The sequence below is a fragment of the Sordaria macrospora genome, chromosome 5 (assembly GCF_033870435.1).
Source record: "Sordaria macrospora chromosome 5, complete sequence".
NCBI classification, from domain to species: domain Eukaryota; kingdom Fungi; phylum Ascomycota; class Sordariomycetes; order Sordariales; family Sordariaceae; genus Sordaria; species Sordaria macrospora.
Genome location: NC_089375.1, coordinates 3,607,866 through 3,623,844, shown reverse-complemented (window position 1 = coordinate 3,623,844; position 15,979 = coordinate 3,607,866). Strand labels below are relative to the sequence as shown.

At 49.7% G+C, this 15,979-nt stretch overlaps 5 protein-coding genes across 5 annotated transcripts; 3 read left to right on the top strand and 2 right to left on the bottom strand.

The window, feature by feature from the left end:
* Positions 1-527: 527 nt before the first annotated feature.
* SMAC4_06740 (uncharacterized protein) lies at positions 528-1,670 on the top strand (the record flags this gene model as incomplete). Its single annotated transcript, XM_066090507.1, has 1 exon — positions 528-1,670. The coding sequence occupies one exon, from the start codon at positions 528-530 to the stop codon at positions 1,668-1,670; it is 1,143 nt and encodes a 380-aa protein (XP_065947281.1).
* A 130-nt stretch (positions 1,671-1,800) lies between these two features.
* SMAC4_06739 (uncharacterized protein) lies at positions 1,801-3,020 on the bottom strand. Its single transcript, XM_003344914.2, has 2 exons — positions 2,625-3,020; positions 1,801-2,537 (listed from the first exon to the last, which is right to left on the bottom strand). Exons 1-2 carry the CDS (start codon positions 2,794-2,796, stop codon positions 2,056-2,058), a joined length of 654 nt encoding a protein of 217 aa, XP_003344962.1. The 5' UTR covers positions 2,797-3,020; the 3' UTR covers positions 1,801-2,055.
* Positions 3,021-4,058: 1,038 nt separating this feature from the next.
* Positions 4,059-5,356, top strand: SMAC4_06738 (uncharacterized protein). Its single transcript, XM_003344913.2, has 2 exons — positions 4,059-4,581; positions 4,642-5,356. Exons 1-2 carry the CDS (start codon positions 4,291-4,293, stop codon positions 5,083-5,085), a joined length of 735 nt encoding a protein of 244 aa, XP_003344961.1. The 5' UTR covers positions 4,059-4,290; the 3' UTR covers positions 5,086-5,356.
* A 172-nt stretch (positions 5,357-5,528) lies between these two features.
* On the top strand, positions 5,529-7,329 carry SMAC4_06737 (uncharacterized protein). Its single transcript, XM_066090506.1, has 2 exons — positions 5,529-5,950; positions 6,034-7,329. Exons 1-2 carry the CDS (start codon positions 5,800-5,802, stop codon positions 6,996-6,998), a joined length of 1,116 nt encoding a protein of 371 aa, XP_065947280.1. The 5' UTR covers positions 5,529-5,799; the 3' UTR covers positions 6,999-7,329.
* A 1,285-nt stretch (positions 7,330-8,614) lies between these two features.
* On the bottom strand, positions 8,615-11,199 carry SMAC4_06736 (uncharacterized protein). Its single transcript, XM_066090505.1, has 4 exons — positions 10,829-11,199; positions 10,261-10,674; positions 10,137-10,198; positions 8,615-10,080 (listed from the first exon to the last, which is right to left on the bottom strand). Exons 2-4 carry the CDS (start codon positions 10,615-10,617, stop codon positions 8,904-8,906), a joined length of 1,596 nt encoding a protein of 531 aa, XP_065947279.1. The 5' UTR covers positions 10,618-10,674; positions 10,829-11,199; the 3' UTR covers positions 8,615-8,903.
* Between the last annotated feature and the right edge of the window lie 4,780 nt (positions 11,200-15,979).

Genomic DNA, 15,979 nt, shown 5'->3' with positions numbered 1-15,979 from the left:
CGGTTGAGTTTGGGGATCCAATGCGTTAAAATGCGCCCGCGCTCCAGCGAAGGGGAAGGGAGTCAAAACAAGCACACAACCCTAACCCCCCTCTGTTGAAATGTTGCACAACACCGCCGAAGTGGCCGCCTGTGAGTGGCCACCCCTCCCTTGTCAATTGTGAATCCCCGGATGCCGAACCGATCGACGTTATCGGGGGGGGGGCATCCCGTTACTGAATTTCTGGCTATCAAATTTCTGCTGCTCCGTGCTTCGAGCCGGCCACCACCACACTCCCGCACCCGCCCCAAAACCACCTCAACGGCCGCGCGCCGAATCCCGACCTTTCAACTCCGCCCCCTCCGGTTCGCGTCTCGAAGACAGCCGGTCCTTTTCGATTCCCCCCCCCCCCCCCCCCCCACTTCGACGCTCCGGGGCACCGACAACAACGACGACAAACACAGTCAAGTCCAGTTGACTGCGACGGGACCAACCCCACCAAATACACCACAACACCACCACCAAAACCCAAGACTTATACACACACGATGGCGCCCCGGCTGCCCGCGCGCTGCTGGAGGCAGCTCTCCCTCGTCGAGAGGTCAGCCACCCACACCACCACCGCCAACCCTCTCCTCCTCGCCGGCCGGACCACACCCACAACCGCCTCCTCGCCATCGACCTTCTTTCCCTCCCTCCTTCCTCAGATCACAAAGCGCGGCGTCAAGTACGGCTGGAGCACGCTCCCGAAGCGCAGCAGGCCCACACGATTCAACCAGGTCACCCAAGGTCTTCCGGCGCCCACCTCCGGCCCGGCTGCCGCTCTCAAGCGCCGCGAGAAGACCACACCCCTCCGCACCGGCGTGCTCGCCGTCAAGAAGGGCATGACCGTCTTCATGGGCAAAACCGGCGCCCGCATCCCCTGCACCGTCCTGCAGCTCGACCGGGTCCAGATCGTCGCCAACAAGACGCGCGCCAAGAACGGCTACTGGGCCGTCCAGGTCGGCCTGGGCGAGCGTCGCGCTGAGAACGTCGGCGCCCCGCAGCTCGGCTACTACGAGGCCAAGGGCATCCCGCCCAAGCAGACGCTTGCCGAGTTCAAGGTGCGCAACCAGGACGGTCTGCTGCCCGTCGGTGTTCAGCTGTTTCCGGACTGGTTCCACGTCGGCCAGCGGGTGGACGTCAGGGGCATCACGCGCGGTATGGGATTCGCCGGTGGTATGAAGAAGCACGGCTTCTCCGGTCAGGAGGCGTCGCACGGTAACTCCAAGAACCACCGCACCATCGGTTCCGTCGGTGGTTCGCAGGGCTCCGGTTCGCGTGTGTTGCCCGGCAAGAAGATGCCCGGTCGCATGGGCGCCCAGCAGCACACGGTCCAGAACCTGCCCGTGCTGATGGTCGACAACGAGCTCGGCATCGTGGTGGTCAAGGGCGCGGTCGCGGGCCACAAGGGTGCGGTTGTCAAGGTCCAGGATGCCGTCAAGAAGGCACCCCCTCCCGAGGAGTTTGTCGAGGCTACCAAGCAGCTCATCAACGAGCGGTTCCCCGATGCGGAGGAGAAGTTGCAGGCGGCGAGGAAGTTGCACATGGAGCTCAAGGAGGCGAGGAGACAGGGCCTGATAGATTCGCTCATCAAGAATGGGTTGACTGAGAAGGCGGATGGCAAGGTCGCGGTTGAGGCTTCGGCTTGAGAAGGGTTGTCTCAGTAGTGGGATGTGTCTGTACTAGGTTTATGGGAAGGGAATGTATGGTATAGCCCTTTCGGTTTCTCTTTTTTCAAGTTCTCTCTTGTATGATACACACGCATCGTGGGGTGTTAAAATGTACAGTTACCGAACAACAATGTATAACATCTTGAACATATTCAACCCTTGCCCGTGATAGGTCGTTTGTTCCCTGCTTATATATATCTTACATATCCCTCCTAGACAGCCCTTGGGTATTCAATCAGAGACGGACCACGACCCAGTCCATCGGCTCATGTTGCTCAGAGAACCGTTCCATTCCCTCATTTGCAGATATATCGCCCTTTCCCTTTCCAAAAGATTTCTTCCTTTCCACGCCCCCCGTACACAATTACTTGGGCATCTGCCTAAACCCTCTAATCTTTGCATCCTCCGCATCATCATCCAAATCCGGCTCCGGCCCACGGCCATTGATAGCCCTGAATGGGTCGCCCTCCTCCAGCAGGTCAATGACCTTGCCATCCTCCGTCTCCAAACTCCACTCGGTCGTCTCGAACATGCCCCTGGGCGTAGGGCGGAAGGAGGCGAAGCGCATGACGCCCGTGCGCTTGGTGCCCTTGACGTTGAACTTGATGTCGATGCGGCCGTGCAGCTGGTTCATCTCGCCGGAAATCCAGGGGATCTGCGCCTTGAAGTAGATCTCGTCGCCCAGGTACTCGCGCGCGCGCTGGTTGGTGCGCAGCGCATAGAGGGTTGAGGATACCACGGGGGAAGAGAGTTTCTGGTAGTTGAAGATGGCGATCGAGGTAGCAGCTACGATGCCGAAGAAGATGGGGAAGGTGCGGGACCAGCGGAAGCGGGAGGTTTGGACGTCTGTTTGTGGTTGAGAAGGGGAGTTAGTCACAAGTCAATTGGGGACATAGACGACCCAAGACAAGGAAACGAGACGAGAAAACATACCCGGAAGTTCACGATCAGCTCGCCTCTCCATCAACGGACCATCACCAGGCCTGGGTGCCGATGTGAGAGATCTCCTCTGGGTCTTCTGGGGTGCACGGGAGGACTTGGCGCAAGGGGAAGGCCTCGCCAGGGCCCTCTTGAGGGCCATACGTTGTGTTATCCTTGAAATCATTGTGTGTGTGTGTGTGTGTTTGTGTGTGATATGTGTTGGTGTCGTGTGAAAAGATTATTTTCAGACGAACGATGACTTGGGGGGGAAGGTGTTGACACAAGCTTCTGGAAGTTCGTCCCGTAAACCAGCGGGACGGGAGCTAAGCTGCCCTGGGGACGATTACGATAACTCGTTTATCGATAGGGATGTGGGCCGACAATACGTCGACTGCCCCACCGTATTTGGTCTATGCACAAACCTTTGGTTAATATTCTTGTAGCAGCAAATACCGACTTGTCGGGGTGGGTAAAAAAGGACGGGAGGGTTAGGAGTTGAGGCATGGATGGGACTTGGACTTCCGGGGTCAAGTTGGGGAATTCAGCCTCGTGGCTTGGCAGGTAAATGCTCTCTCTCTCCTCTTTTCAACAACACCACCAACAACTATTGTTGGCATCGCGATGGCAGGTTGCACAACGTTTTAATCGTCCATTGGGGACCATATTTTGTTCTACCCTTGATGAAGTTATCTCATTCCTCTTTAGGTGTTGCAAGTGCTGCATTATCTTTTTCTCTCGTTACCTCAAGTTCCGAAAAAGGAGAAGACTCGTCGAGTTACCGGTCAGCTTGCTTATTCACGAACTGTGTTTCAGCATCTTTTTAGGTTCTGCATAATTCTGTTTATACGCTGGATGACGAAGGCCGAAAGGTAGGTTTCCTATTTTGACTCTCTTGTTTCAGGGCCAATGCTACTATCATCACAGGGTTGAGAAGTGTGGTCTTTTTCCTGGATGTCTATGCTGCAGTTTGCTTTCAACTCCATATGCCGTGAGAGCCGGTCAATCTATATCCCAGAGCAGTGACAGGCTCTTTTCAGTCTCATGGTTGCAACCGGTCTCAATCAACTCCCCAAGCCGGATAGTATCCGTCGGTCCATGCCGTCACAGGGTCCCATTTCTGACAAGGCAAGCTCTTGCGTATAGCGACGAAAAGGGTTGCAACATTACAACGCCAGCCGAGCCTCGTGCTGAGTGCCTCGCTTCCATGGATCCCCGTGTGGCAGTTCCATGCAGACTATGCAGTTCTCATATGGAAGGATTCCCGTGGCGTTGGCTATCGGCGATATGCAATGATATCCCTCCATTCAGGAAAAGAGGAGGAATACGTACCCTAGTCGAGCCAGTCTTGCTGCGCATCGTGGGGAGGCAGTGTCTATTTTGTGTGCTTACATGGGGGACAGGCTGACAACCATCACATTTGGGACTGGGACCCAATCCGCGTCTGCGGAGGCGGGTGAGAGAACGCTTTCCGCCCAACGAAAGAACAGACGAACCGGCACGACCGGTCGGTCCGCATCTTACATAAGATGGGCTTGCGCCGTTGTCATCATCTGAGGGGAACGTGGACGAGCTCCAACCATATTGAACTTTGCAATATCAAGACCACAGCTCTTCTTGTCTTTCTTTACGCTCTCAACTTGCTCTGCTATCACCACAGCCCTAGCGGGACTCGTTCAGGATGGCTTCAAGCATGCTCATGAAAGCCATCTATGTGGCTTTGTTTTTGCTTTACATTGACGCCGTCATCTCATTATCCCTTGTCTCGTCAATGGTGGCATTTCTTCATGGACGTGGCGGCCAGCCATTTGATGTCAAGTGGGGGCTCGATTCGTTCAACCTTCCTGGAGAGCCTGCACATCTCTTAACGGACCACGGCCATACGACAAATGGAGCAGGAGGTACGGCCATCGTTCTTGTATGGTTTGGTGGTTGCCTAGCTTTGTGGTTGGAGCATAGGTCCAGGGCAAAGGTATGTCATCATTTCCATGGAATCATTATCCATTTTGCGTCCTACTAAACCTTGTGACAGTACGGAAAATCATCGCCATTCTACTACCTCTGGGCCCTTATCACAATTCTCAGCTGGCTTCTTACTCTCACGGCTCTTATCTACACGAATGTCCTGCACAACATGCAGTCGGATCAGAATATCAACTCGGGCTTGGCGATAACCAGTTCTCCGAATCCCTACCCGCGGCACTCCTGGACACCAGAGAACTGGTACGCGCAGGTCAACAAGCTATCACTTGTCCACGACGAGGATCACGACATACTTAAAAGGAAGCTGAGACTCATGCGTGGATGGCGCTACAACCTCATTCCCTTTATGCTCTTCGGTTTCATTCTGATGGTCCTCGTCATTCTGGAGTTGTTGAGGTTCAGGAGGTCGAGGGGAAGGAAGACAGAAAAGCCCTTTGGACAGTCTTATGGAGCGGCTGTCTCCAAGCATGAGTCCGCTCACCTGGTAGCATGATGTGGATTTCAGAGTTGGAAACGGAAAGGTTTTGTGATTGTGGTCACTTGGACGGTACAGTTGACGAGATGTTATAACCTGGTGAAATTTATTAGCAAACTACGGGTTTCATATAGATGGGATGGAAGGGTGTCGATAGAGGAGTAAAAAAAGAACCCACTGGCACATGGTCCATGATAAAAACATTACATTACATATGACCGCTAGGAAACGGTAGCTTAACATCGAAAAAAAAATAAAAAAATAAAGCCTAGAGCACCCTCCACTGCATTCAAGAAGCTGTCAAGACAGACGCCGATATGACAAGAGAAAAAGGGGTTCTAGGGGGGTCAACTCAACACGCAGGGGTAGCTCTCCCGATAAGGCGCCGATAAGGACTTTTGGGACCAGCATCCCAGACCCTTAAGCTGACCCAACAGTTGACCAACAGCGAGCAAGAGTGACCCGGAAGGGACCACGTTCGTCCACTGAAGAAGAAGGGCACGACGTCACAATCACCTTTGTCGCTTCTAGCTCAATCTGTCCATTTCTTTTCTCCCTATCATCATCCTCCAGACCGACATATTTTCCTTTGCGCGCGCGCTATTGAGAGCAAGCAACGCATACAAAACAGCGAAGGGACGACGAATATTGCACCTCAGTACACCCGCCTGAACAGTCAAAGAAACAAGGGCGACGGTCGAGCACGACCACGACAGACAAAAAAACCAAACCATGACAGAGGGAGTTTCGCCCGCGGATGCGGCAGAGGCGCGCGCCCTTGAGCAGGCCCGCATTCGCAAGGAGCGTCGCGAGGCTAAGATTAGGGCCAATGCCGGAAACCGTCTGAATAGGATCACAGGATTGGGAGGCGGTGTTGAAAGAGGTATGTATCTCTATCCCTCTTCGCCCATATGACAAGATGGCAATGGATGGACCAGGCTGACATTTATCTTCTCTTCTGCTCAGATCCCCCTCCTACGGCACCAGCAGCCAGCGATGACAAAACATCGCCAGCCCCGACTTCCACTTCCGCACCCCGAGTCCACGCCGACCCCGAAGAGGTCGATATCTCCGCCTCGGAACACTTTTACCAACCAACCACCACCCCGCGAATCCCTAAGCAGCAGCCTCGGCCTATACAAGGTCCCTCTCCTTTCGACCCGAACGGTCTTTCCGAAGAGAACCTGCGCCAGATGATGCTTGGCCGCGATCCCGCTGCTGGTCCCGGTGCCGGTGGCGACCCCTTTGCCAGCCTACTAGAAGGAGGGTCAGGCGGTCCAGGCGCCGAGGACCCAATGATGCAAATGATGATGAACATGCTTGGCGGTGGAGGAGCTCCCGGTGCCGGCGCCGGTGGTATGCCACCTTTCCCCGGAGGAGGGTTTCCCGGCATGCCCGGTATGGGCGGCATGATGCCACCTGGAATGGGCATGCCCGGCATGGGCCAGCAAGGAGTCCCGCCTGCCATGGCCGTTCCCGACCGGTATTCCTCTCTCTGGCGACTGCTGCACACGGCCGTGGCGCTCGGTCTCGGTGTCTACATTGCGGTGTGGACTTCGTTCAGCGGCAGCAAGGTCGACAGGGACAGCAAGAACATTCTCACTGGCAACAAGCACCACCACACGGGGGCAGGCGATCAGGTGGCTGTGGGCTTTGATACGGATTCGGCGAGACGCTTCTTCTACGCGTTTGCTACGGCTGAGGCACTCCTGCTGACGACGCGCTTCATGTTGGAGAAGGGTTTGGGAAGGAGTCCCGTCGGTGGTGCTTTTGGTGGTGGTATGTTGGGTATGGCGGCTGGGTTCTTGCCACAGCCGTGGAAGGGCTATTTGGAAATTGGGCTGAGGTATGGACAGATATTCAGCACGGTCAAGGCGGATATTCTCGTTTGTATCTTTGTGCTTGGAGTTTGCTCTTGGTGGAGGTCGTAAATCCCTGTCTGAAAAGGGGGCGAGGGAGAAGACTGAGAAGAATGATTACTGCAATGGGTTCCGGGAAATAATGGTATGGGTTAGAAAGGGGTAAATGAGCATGCTTTACACGTGGTTTAACGAACATTAATGGCATGGGATATTGTAATGAAGATAAAAGGAACGCGAGTGTACGCCATTACGGCATGAGTGTCCGTCTCATCCTAATTGTCTTGTCGAAACATCAAGGACTTGAAAGATAATGTGCAAGACACTTGCCGAACAAACCCTTCCACGGAGTGCTCTCTAGTCAAATTACTATCAGTCACTTGCCCCAGTCATCATCCATGAGATGAGTAACCAAAGCACGTTGATTTTTGCTTAAGTATAAGAAAGCAATTCCCTCCACGCTGAATTAGTAACGCCGTCACACGCCGACCCTCTGGTCATTTAAGAAATACAAGGTCTCATCCATCCCATTCTGTCCAAAAGCCAGTTGTAATCTAATTTAAAAAGCCATTGTTGCCCATAGCCCCAGGTAAGGTATTCCCAAAGTGTCCTCCGCAATCCTCCTTCCTACTTGTGCATTCTCGATTATTATCTGCAGAATTTAGCAATTGAACCTCACCCTCTGCCCACTTCCCTAGTTAGAACCCTTGCCACCAATCGCCTTACATTAACACCTTTTACCTTCTTTACGTCTTCACTTCTCTTTTCACTTCTCTCTTCACCTCTCTCTTCACCTCTTCTTCACCTCTCTCTTCACCTCTCTCTTCACCTCTCTCTTCACCTCTCTCTTCACCTCTCTCTTCACCTCTCTCTTCACCTCTCTCTTCACCTCTCCCTTCCCCTCCTTTCTCATTAAAAAACCCCCAGTAAGCGTCCGGTCCGTAGCGGTCCATGAGAATCACTACGAAAAGAGCGCCGACTAAGAAGTTCAACGACCTACATGAATAGATAAAGTAGCGGAGCCAGAGGGAGAGAGTTTCGGAGGTTTGCTTAAAGAGAAGAAGCATCTTGAAGTCGAAGACGAAGTGAGGACCGAACGTAATAAAGAGGTAGAGGGCGGAGAGAGGAGAGCGAGGGGCCCGTCAACCGCCGTTAGGGTTAATTAATATTGTTGCGTGCTATTTTTTTGCAACCGGTCACGGTGGTTGTCGACTTTGAAAAAGAAAAAGAAAAAAAAGAAAGAAAAAAAGGCTTTGTTGTGGTTATGGTGAGAAGTAGTTTTGAGATTTCGAGACTTTAAGACTTTGAAAGGTCCAGAAGTATGATAATCTGGCGCAGTTGCTTTGTCAAGCTAAAGTGAATGATGAACGAAGAGAATGGAAGAAATGAAGGGGATGTACTGGGAGAGTGTCTGCTCTGTTTATTATCGCCAATAATCTCCATGGAGCTAGCTATCTGCTTGGAGGTGATGAGGGAAGTGTCGACGGTGCTGTTCTGTGGCGGATGAAGATCGTAGATGTATTGCAGCAGTATGTTGACTCGGAGCCAAGCTCGGTAAGTTCGTAGATGCAAGATTTTTGCAGTCAAATGCAACGGTATTAAACCTACTTGGTGTTGAGCTGAGCAAATAAACCGTGGGATCGTGGACTTGGTCCTTGATGTAGTAGAGTCTAGGATTTGGAAGCGTAATTCTGCGTGGCCTAAACCCTTCATTGAGCTTGGAAACTTCTCATTGGATTAAGGTACTGTTAACATGGGCTTCAATATCCTTGAGTGCTCATCCGATCTTTCACAAGGCCTTGTAACGTCGATATCCAAGACAAAGCAGGACCGCCAGTTCAGTGTGTCCGGACTAGTTTCTTGAAGTGATCAGTTGAACCATCCCGCCCATATTCAGGACAAATCAACATCGAGCGTCTTTGCACTTGCCCTTCTTTTGTTCGCCTAAGAATGCTTTATCCATGCAATCTCCTTGCCTCACGGCTTCAACACACCGGCCAAAACCCCTCCCAAAACACCTCTCACCCTCTTCGTATTCTCCAGCGCACACGTAAACACGACCGCCGTGCTAGCCGCAAACACCACCGTCTCCCTCCACTGCTTCTTCAAATCATATCTCCTCGGGAACAACGTAGCCAGCGCCCTCGGCACCACAAACAGCGCCATATCCTTCCTCCTCCCCGCGTTCTCCAGCAAGATGCTCCATCCGCACAGCGCACACCCCGTGCCAACGCAAAGCCCACCATCAATCTTCTGACACCCCTTTGCGTCTCTGCCCATAAGATACGGCCCCAACCTCGTTCTCGCCAGACACACGCCGTAGTAGAACAGGGTGATGAACGCGCCTAGGAAAGCCGACGACCCGCACGCCGAAACCAACGTCCTCTTCAGCGCCTTCCAGTTCGGCTTGCGCAGCACCAGCAGCAAGTTCAGCGGCAGGTACATGGTGAACGCCCACTTGAACGACCTCGTAAACCGCGACAGCGCGTGCCGCTCGCAGCTGGGGCCGCAGCCCATGTGGACGATCTCGCACGGAAAAGGCACGGCTTTCGCCGGGTCACCCCAGGCTTCGGGCCAGTCGTAGTCCTTGCACATACTGCCCAGCAAGGGCGCCTGGCCTGTATCTTTGCCGTACACGAGGGTGCCGGCCCGACACCGGCGGAGGGCCTCGATCAGCCGGTTGTCGACGGAGGCGGCAGATGTGATCCATTTGTTGTAGGCGCGGGGCAGGCGGGAGGGCTGGTAGAACCAGGTCCACATGATAAGGGCGCTGGAGAGGGCGAAGATGGCTGGGTCAGTGAGGCGGGAGATAAGGGCTTCGGTGAGTCTGCCGGTGGCGGTGGTGGTGGTGGGAGAGGCATGACGACGGGCTTTGTAGTGGGACCAGAGTTCTCCGAAGATCACGTCGAGGGCGCGGGTGACGGCGAAAAGGGTCAGGTCTAGGGTTCGGCCAGCGTAGTGGACTGTCCTTACGGGCTGTTTGGGGGAGGCGTCTTGTTTTGGGTCGAGAACGGCATCTGAGGTTGGTAAAGAGGTTTCACTGTTTATGACAGTGGGCGCTGTGATCGTCTCGGTGAAGCCTGGAGTCCGCTTTGATTGTAGGAGCTTGATACCAAGCCATGCCGCAATGAAGGAGCCAAACCATCTTGAAAGTCTGCAATCATCAAGTGTTAGTGAGAGTACCATGAAGAGTGGCAGTCAGGTACTTGCCGTTTTCGTGTAACATCGGACAATGTGGCGGCTAAACGATCGAGAACAGTCTTGAAGGAAACCTGGAATTATATGGACATGAGTAAGTAACGGTACCGTAACGTTGTAAGGATTTAAAACTTACCTCGAGTAACGTACTGCCACCGGCAAGGACAGCGCAAAATGTGGGAAATCGCTGCCAGTCCATGCCACCCCGTAGTATGTTTATGAAGGATTCAACAAAATCATCTTGTTGTTTCTTCCCAGCTTTCAACCTGATGACATGCTTGGAGACCAAGGTAAACAATCTCGGTGCAACCGAGGACACAAAGCCTAGAAGGTAGGCGCGTACAAGAGGCCGTAACAATGGGGGAATGCGACCCTCGGCCCTTTTCCAGCCTTTTAGGGTTGAAGTTGACCGGGCTGGAGAAAGCTGAAGGCGTAAGGATGATGGAAACCCAGACGCAGCAGGAGGTGCTGCTTTCTGAGACTGGCGGCTCATGGCGGCTATGGATACATGTGCAGTGAAGCTGTGTGAAGAGAAATGAAGTCTATGAAGCTGGTTTACCGGTTAGCTTAGTCCATGTTTCCCGAGCATTACGGCTTGATTGCGTAGATGTCAAAGTGTTCAGGCCTCTACTTTATGGTGTTGTGTGTTGGCAGGGAGATGAGAGTGTGTGACTTTAAGTTGAATAAGCTTAAGCTGAACTAACCCAGGTTAAGGTATTATACAAGGGTAATGTTTGGGCCTCGGTAAACAACGACAACGACAACAAGTGAAGAGGACCCCGAAGTCCAAAAAGATGGACGGTTGCTTCTGATGGAATGTCGTCACGTCGTGGCGGCACCGTTCGTTTGTGGCTCGCTCTAAGGCCAAGAGTGGATTACCGACGTGGAATTGCCTAGGCTCGGAGGATGGTTTTGGAACTGGGTGCCATTCAACGAACTCAGAGACGATCCCGTCTTGATGATGCTGCGGCATACGGCACTACCGAGCAAAGTGACCGGTCTGGGTTAGTGTCTGCTCGTGATGTGGGCGGCGCCATGGACCGGCGACCGGGGGATTATCAGGGGCGGGGCCGGGTCAAGGAGCGGGAAACCACTGAACAGACATGTCCTTCGGTAGGTGAAACGCGCCTCTTTCATTGATTGGGAGTTTGGAATTGCAAAGGACTGGATTTGATCGGGGAACCAGATCGCTGTCGTTGTAATGAGTCTTGGGGTAGCCTCTTGATAAGGTAGCGTGGTGCGAAAATGCGGGGATGCCCTGTTGCCCACTGAAAGAACCTAAACCCACCAGAGTCCTGGAGTAAGAGCCACCCGAGACACTCCACCAAACATAGGTTCCTCCCACACCTTCCTCCGAAAAATATTTTTCTGAACTAGCTCCGGCCAATCAGTGTCACGGGGCTGGCGGACTACTACATCACCAGGCTATGTTCCAAAAGGATATAAGTAACCAAAGCTGGCAATTCGGTTGCTCAAGTGGTCTTATATAGTTGTGATGGCAGTCGAGAGGCACAACTGCAAGACTGTCATCACAATTAGAAGACGTCTTTCGAAAGTAAACTAATCAGGATTGGGTATCTTGAATAGTTGCTAAAATACTAAAGCAATTATTACGACTTTCTTACTACCTTGAAGAAGGCTCAGAGCCCACTTTTCCTTGATTAGCACCGGAATCCCTGGATTCCTGGTATCGTTGGCCATACTCTATATTATAGCTTAGACTAGTCATGACAGCCCAGATTAGCTAGGCTGCCATGGAGGCTCTGGTGCCTGCCCAGCCGTTGCTCTGCGCTTGAGCTACTTAGCTTGCTGCACTACATATCTACTACGGGCAGACGGCTGGCTGGAAGCCAGGCCTTTCTTCGAGGACAATCTCTTTTTTTACCTTTTATTTACACACAATATAGCCTCACACTTGTAACCCCCTGTATTAAGTATAAATCCTACGATTCCTGTATCAGCTGCAATAGCGCTTTTTAAAAACGATAATGATTGTAACTACCTTACATAAAATCTGTTAACGTGAGGCTAGTACTGTGTTTTGTAACTGCCTTGTACTATCTTGTAGTATAGAAGGCTGATTGAACTATTCCTTTTACAGAATCAGTCTACTCAGCCTTTACAGAACGTGCTAGAATACAAAAGTTTTGCCACTATATTCTGGGATTCTCTAACTTATTCAGCATTTCTTCTAGACTGATTTGTCATCATAGAATTCACCAGAAGCTCATAAATTCAGTTTATTCCTTTTATAATATAGTGCTCCTACAAGTACTCCTATCAATTTACAGAAGCTTTTACACTCTGAAAGCTTCTAGATACTTAACGCTTGTATATATAAAGACCTCTTCTCTTTTTTAGTTAGTCACTCCTTAAGCAAGCAAACAAGCAAGCACAATCAAAGCAATACAATACAATCTACTTTTATAGTGTAGAGTTTACTGTACTCTTCTGTCTTGAGAGCAGAGTTCTCTCTAAGACCTCTTTTACAACATCTCTCTATTGTCTTTACAACTACGCTGCTTCCTTCAGCACTGCTGTCGTACTTCCTACCACTTCCGCTCCGCTCTGCTACAAGTGCATAGTTCATAGTAGCATCTCTATACTAGTGCTATTATTATAAGCCAGTTAGGGTATTGCAGCAAACAGTTATTTAAATAAGAAAATGTATATTTAAAACAACAATAATAATAATAATTTTAACAGCTAAAATTGATTAACTTCCAAAGAGCTTTTTCCTAAAAACTATTAAATGATTATTCCTTATTTCATCATTACTTACACTAATATATAATATTACAGCGTTCTTTCTTAAGCATTCTAAATTAAGCCTAAAAGGTAATTCAATATTTATTAATATTGGCTTTATTTTATATAAATTAGGAGTAGTAGCGTTAAAAACGCTTAGGAAAATTATATGAGTATAGTATATAGTCCCGAAGTAGATTCTTTTTCAATTTATTAGTATTACGAATTTGAAAACTATAAATAAAGAGGTAGTAAAAATTGTAATTAAATTATATATATCTCCGAGCTTTTATGTTTTTATATAGAAATTCAAAGAACTCTTATTATGGGAATAATTTAAGTTATACGTATTTGTAGAATTATAATTACCCTTGCTAGACGATTGCTTGTCTGATAAAATATGTGTTCTTTTCTTCCTAATTCTTTAGAGTTAGTTTGTTCTGGAGGCTGATAAATAATTGAAACGGATAGGGAAATGGATATTCTTCTCAAAAGCAAATCTAGACCTATATTAGGCTACTAATAAATTTACGTACTTAGTAGATTAGTCATAATATAAATATAATCTCTATTTTGATTTACTTTGTAAATATTTAATTAAGTAAATTGAATAGCGAATAAAGTATTAGAACTTTTATTTCTACTATAATTAGTTTAATTACCCTTTAGAGACCTTGTATTACTATATTTGCAAAACGCTCCGCAAAAAAAAGCTACTTTTTTACTTATTTACTAATTACTTACAGCATTTTATAAGGAGTATAAGATATACTGGCAACTTTTGATACTAATTATATTACGTATTTAGTAAAAGTATAATTTTTTAAAAACGAAACTTCTATATATATTTATATTTTAAAAGGAGGACAATATTAAGGAATAAGACTGGTAAAAGCGGAAGCTCCAGACCCAAATGACGAATTACAACTATATGCGGAAGTTTATATAATATTAGATATAGATAGCTTAGAATAAAAATTGTCTAAATAACTTCGGATAAATACAAAAGAAGTTATAGTTTTCCAGCATACAGCTATATTAAAGTCTGACTTAATTAACTTATAAGGCTTTTTCCCTACACTTAATATACCTATGCCCAACCACCGCCGCGGGTACAACTTATTATCTAGTATTAATAGAACGTAGCCGAGAAATTTATTTATTCATTCATTCATAGGTTCCTCCCAGTCGTCCCCCAATTATGATTTGATCACGATCAGGTCTGCGTTCATTACCCCATTTTGAATGATTTGGAACCAACAAAGCCATTGGATGCCTGGCCTTTGTCAACCTGCCCTCTCCAACCACCTTCCAAGAACCTGCTTCCTGCCACCATTCCGAACTTCGGCGGAACACGGACAACGAAGACGTGATGGTACCTTAGGGACTTGAGCCGTTCTGGAATCGAAAAGCGAACAAGACACACACCGTATTATCCCGTCATGCAAGGTTCGGGAAATGACAGGATCAACGGTTTGGGGGGATATGACACGTTGATACACGAGCACTTAGTATTCTCGGCTCCTTACCTGGTCCTTGGAGGTGTCCTTCTGCCCTACCGCTTCCCCGGATTTCTGAATGTACCTGTCATGATGGTCTCTTCTAGCCTAAGACTGCGCAAAGGAGACCAATCAACGAGTCCGGGATTCAGACAGAAGGAAAGTCAGGGGAAATTTGGCGGGGTAGCGCAACATGTCAAAAGTGGACGACATGAAATCTCGTGCGAGATATTGCATGTGATCGAGATTTTATAACCCTCATTTTCGCCTTATTCCTGCGCCTTCAACAAGCTCTGCCTGCGCTCAAAGACCCTTCACCATAAACAGGAGTCGATACATCCGAAGAAAGAGAAATTAACAATTCGCACTGATCATATCTACACAGTAAACAGCAGCTGAGCCATACCAGAGGCAGAGACGCAAACGATGAATTTCATGTCCGAGAATAGACCAATGCCTTCCACCTTCCGGTTCGGAAGCTTCCTTGCAATTCCACTCCCGCTGAGCGAGTCCCCACTGAACGGCGATCAAAAACCAAACCATTGAGGTTACATGCACTTACTCCAACTGTTAAAGCCCGTTAGTTCGGTACTTGCAGCGTCTAGTTTCTGGTTTCTTTTAATCCGCCACAATGTGACTGTCGAGTCTATCCTTACCCTCATTACCTGCCAAACACATGACGGGACAGACGGGATAAGAAGTGCTTGTACTGGAAAGATAGTAATTTTGCCCAAGACTCCAATGAAACTGGTAACTCTGTTCGTCATGAAATGGGGTCTTCCAACCTCCACGACATGGCCTCCCCACACACCCAAACTAGCAGTACAACAGTACTAACCTAACAGAACCTCCAAGCCAGGTGCTCTATGGACTGTACCTTGCGTAGGTGTCTCCACTTCTTGTAGCGGGAGCCAGGAACCACGTCCAGACAAGAAGGAACCACTCAGCCGACCGATGACTGAAGGAAGCCACGAGCCAGGGGAAATCCTGCACCAACCTTCCACGATGCAAAAATGGTTTTCTTTTTAAATTAGCGGCTCTTCCAGATCAGATCCCCCGCAAAATCCAAAACCGATCCCAGTTCTTGACTTGTGCTTTCTGTCCGACTGCGGCTATCAAGCACTTACCTCTACCATAACACCTAACTGACGTCCTGTCCGCCTGGCCTCAGCTTTTACATGCCTTACCTTGCCTCTACATTAACATACATCAATTTCCACCTCACATTCGGGTTCCTACCTTATCCCTCTACCTATCCGGCATTTCAGCGGGCTTTCACTTCGCAGTGTGCCTTTTCCTCCCAGCTTTTGCCTTGAAATCGTCGCATTCTCTTCCAAAAAGCAACCAAGCTCCCACTTTGTCACAGCCTTCTACCGATACACGTGCCCGAGGCGTCTTCATTCTTAGTGCAACCAGCCGAGTCCCTCGTCACATTCAACCGTTTCGACCTGCCAGCATTTCCATCTGATCGGCCCGGTACATCGAGGTACGTCCCGACGACAACCAACCCGTCTTTCACGTGCCTCGAAAACGACTGCGGAGCCGGCCACTCGCGTCAACACCACAACCTCACCTCACCCACGCCGGCGGTGCATCATCAAACCGCCA